General features: G+C 47.0%; 1 protein-coding gene across 1 annotated transcript in view; it reads left to right on the top strand.

Annotated features, from left to right (window-relative positions):
- The window catches only part of LOC311342459 (roundabout homolog 1-like), a 47459-nt gene extending 45882 nt beyond the window's left edge, over positions 1-1577 (top strand). The window contains exons 15-17 of the mRNA XM_084467285.1: positions 403-666; positions 1175-1380; positions 1507-1577. Coding sequence (XP_084323411.1) covers positions 403-666; positions 1175-1380; positions 1507-1521 — 485 coding nt within the window. The 3' untranslated portion in view covers positions 1522-1577. The remainder of the gene's footprint in view (positions 1-402; positions 667-1174; positions 1381-1506) is intronic.
- Positions 1578-3538: the final 1961 nt, after the last annotated feature.

Here is a 3538-nt window from a genome sequence, read left to right on the forward strand (position 1 = left end):
TAATTCGTCTTTCCTGCTTGGTATTAATATTAGTACTATCTCATCGCTCTTGTTCCTTTCTTTTAGAAAATGAAACCCTCTGTGGTAACTCTGCACACACTCAGTGTCCAGTCGACAAACTGGACACAAAACTGGTTATTGTTAAAGGTCCCATGACATGCCACCATGTGTGAGTGAGAGTGTGTGAGATTAGTCGTTACGTAGCTGTTTTGAAAATCTTATGACATCACAGGTGGGCGTGTCCACCTAGATGTGTGACGGATAGATGAGCAACGTTTGCTACAGTTTGATTGTGTTGTGGGTTCACTTGGGAAAAAAGCCTCCCATTAAGATGCTGCTCAACGTCTCCGTAATGCACATCTGTAGCTAACCTGGCCCGTCTGCCTTTGTTCCTCCCTCCAGACCTGCCCCCTCCCCCGATCCCGCCCCCGGCAGTCCTCAAGTCCCCCACGCACCCCTCCAAAGCGGCCATGGAGGGCCGGGGGGTGATGTCCCCCAAGGCGGGCGACGGCCGGGACAACAAGAGAGGGGGCCCCGCGGGCTACCGTCCCCCCAGGGACCAGGACCCCAGGACCAGCTCCTCTGAGCGCCGCGAGGCCCAGGAGAGGCAGAAGACGGGCGGGAAAGGCCACAAACACGAGAGCAGCAAGACGCGCCAGTACCCCGGTACGACACAGAGGACACACTGGTCCATTTCTTTACACTGAATTCAGTTTCATAGGTGGGAAACGAAAGGCAATATCAACGAGAGAAATGCTTATTTATCACAACTGCTAGGATTTGTAAAGGCTAGGGTGTTAGATTCCTAGCAAAAAGATCCTGGTTTTGAAACCCTCCTTCATCAACAATCCCAGGATGCCAAAGTCTAACTAACTATCTTTTCGGCCTTCTAGAGAAAGATGACCTGACCCCCTAATCCAGCGCAATATTGACATGGATTTACATTTAATGAAAGTTTCTTTGGTTTTAAGTGACAAGTTGTTGCTGACCGTGTGTATACCCCCCCCTCCCATGGTGTTGTCCCCCCACCTGACCACCCCCCCCGCCCCCCTCCCATGGTGCGGTCCCCCCACCTGACCATGTGTTTACCCCCCCCCCCCCCCTCCCATGGTGCTGTCCCCCCACCTGACCATGTGTTTACCCCCCCCCCCCCTCCCATGGTGCTGCCCCATAGGTTCAGAGGACATCCTGCCCTACAGCCGACCCCAGTTCCCCACCACAGTGAACAGCCCGCGGGACCCCAGCTCCTCCAGCTCCATGTCCTCCCGAGGCTCCGGGGGCCGGCGGAGAGGAGAGGGAGGGCCGGTCGGCCGCAGGAACCCGGCAGACATGGGCCTCGGCACCGCAGGGGCCTTCCAGCCCGGAGAGGACGGCCTGGAGGTGACTATGTGACCGTGTTGCTCACACAGAGCCAGCCCCGTTGGAAGGACAGCGAGGTGGAGCATGGGCGATGGATGCTGGGCCCCCATAATGATTTGCTGTCTGTTTGTGTGTTTTCTCCTCCAGATGGTGGAGAGCTGAAGAATGGACAGGAAGAACAAACCCTGATTTTTTTTTCCTTTTCAAGAGAGGAGCGCTAGTTTTTTTTTTCTTTTTTTTTTTCCCTGTTTTACAATTTTAAATATCTCCAGTATTTCATAAATATTTGTTTTTGCCCGAAACCATTCTGTACAACAATAGTGTTTCTTAACATTGGTGGTGGTGGTGGTGGTGGTTGGGGGGAGGGAGGGGGGACTGAGAAGAAAAAAAAGTTGTTTTCTAACTTATCATTTTCGGTGTCCATTTTGAGAAAACAGAAAAGAGAAGCGGGGAAAAGAGGATTGTCTGAGGAGAAGCGAACGGAGCACTCAAAGCAAAACACGCAGTAGGATATTTATGTTTTATTCCGATGCAATATGGAGGGATATTGTGCGCCTTTGACCAGAACTTTGCAGAACCCATACAGTCAGACGTTACTGTAATTTTATAGCTGCGAGCCGAGAGGGGTGGACCGTCTTGTAAATATACATGTATACATGATGTCCCTGTTTGTTCCCAATGTGGTACCAGAAAAAATTGTCTTCCTTGTTTTATTTTGTGGATTATAATTTTATTATGCCAGTAAATATAATTATTTTATCGTTTCCATCCATGTTGTAAATTGCTTTATTATTTAGCCGCCCCCCAAGAAAGTACCACTTTGGGATTTTTGTTGTTTTAATTTGCGTTTGTTTTGTTTGTTTTGTAATGCACTGTTTGTTCCGTGTCGTCGTCAGTGTTTCGTTTTTTGTTTATTACTTTGGTTTTAAAAGCACAATCACTAAACTTTATTTTAAACCATTCTATCTATTAACCTTTTTGTCTTACTGGAGGAAAACAGGTACGACAAAAGAGTCTAGTTAATCTCGATGGTGATGATGATGATGATGATGATGATGTGGTGATGATGATGATTACGACGACATAGGTCAGGTAATAGTGTTTTTTACTTTGGCTGTTTTAGAAGGGAGACTCCTTGTATTGCAAATCGGTTCCCTCTCCAGGTCTGACGCCAGCTCGCTAAGTGATGGGAGAGACATGTAATGTGATTCATAGCTGCAATGTAAATATATCTCTTTTCGCATTGACCGTAATTCCAGCTATTGCACATTAATCCAAATGGTTATGTTGTCTACTAATGCACTTAAAAAATTGCCACATACCGGTGAAAAAAAAAACAAATATTGAATGGAGTCACTTTGGGAATCTGGAGAGGTTATGATTGGACATGGAGGGTCTCTTTTCTGGGGAAGAGGACGGCGGTGGAACATTGTTCTGCTGGGAGGAAGGGTGCTGTTGTTTATTCATAGGACATCTGCAAACATTTGTTTCGTAAAGGAAAAAAAGCAAAATGAATTAAAAAAAGATGAATAAAAAAGTTCAAACTATACATGTTCCGTTCATTTTTCTCTTTTATCGACTATAATTGTAAAATTTCCGCAGTACAAAACCGGTAATGTCAACTATCAATACAGTCAATATCCCCACAGAAATCCAATATCACTATTCAAAAATAAAAAAAAACTCTGCTTAAAGTTCCAACTGTTATTTTATAAAACCCAGTGACCTGGCATCCACTGCATTTTAATGTGGAATCTATTTGAGGTCCAGCAGCAAACCAAGGCCACCGCCCGACCCACATCCTTGCACCCCAGTCAAGGATAAACCTATCAATATCCCTGTCTCCCTGGCTCACTCTCTAAAAAAACCCTCTCTCCTCCTCTACACCAGCTATTTAAATATATGACACAATGCCAATTCCATTAGTGCCCCCCATTATTCACGGTATCAGCATAGCGTGTCATTCAATAAAGCGTTTGGGAGCGAGCAGGCAGGAGCCGCTAAAACCATTGATGAAGGGATTATACCCAATTTGGCAGGGCTCGCGCACTGCCAATTTGGGGGGGCGCCTGGAGGACGTCACGTCGGAGTCCGTGTGTGTGCTGTACGGCCCTGCGCGTCTTACCGCTCCCTTCATCGCCTGTTACCTGGTGTCGCTAGACTACACATCTTGCGCCGG

This window comes from Micromesistius poutassou, assembly GCF_964030765.1.
Source record: "Micromesistius poutassou genome assembly, chromosome: 4".
Classification (NCBI taxonomy): Eukaryota; Metazoa; Chordata; class Actinopteri; order Gadiformes; family Gadidae; genus Micromesistius; species Micromesistius poutassou.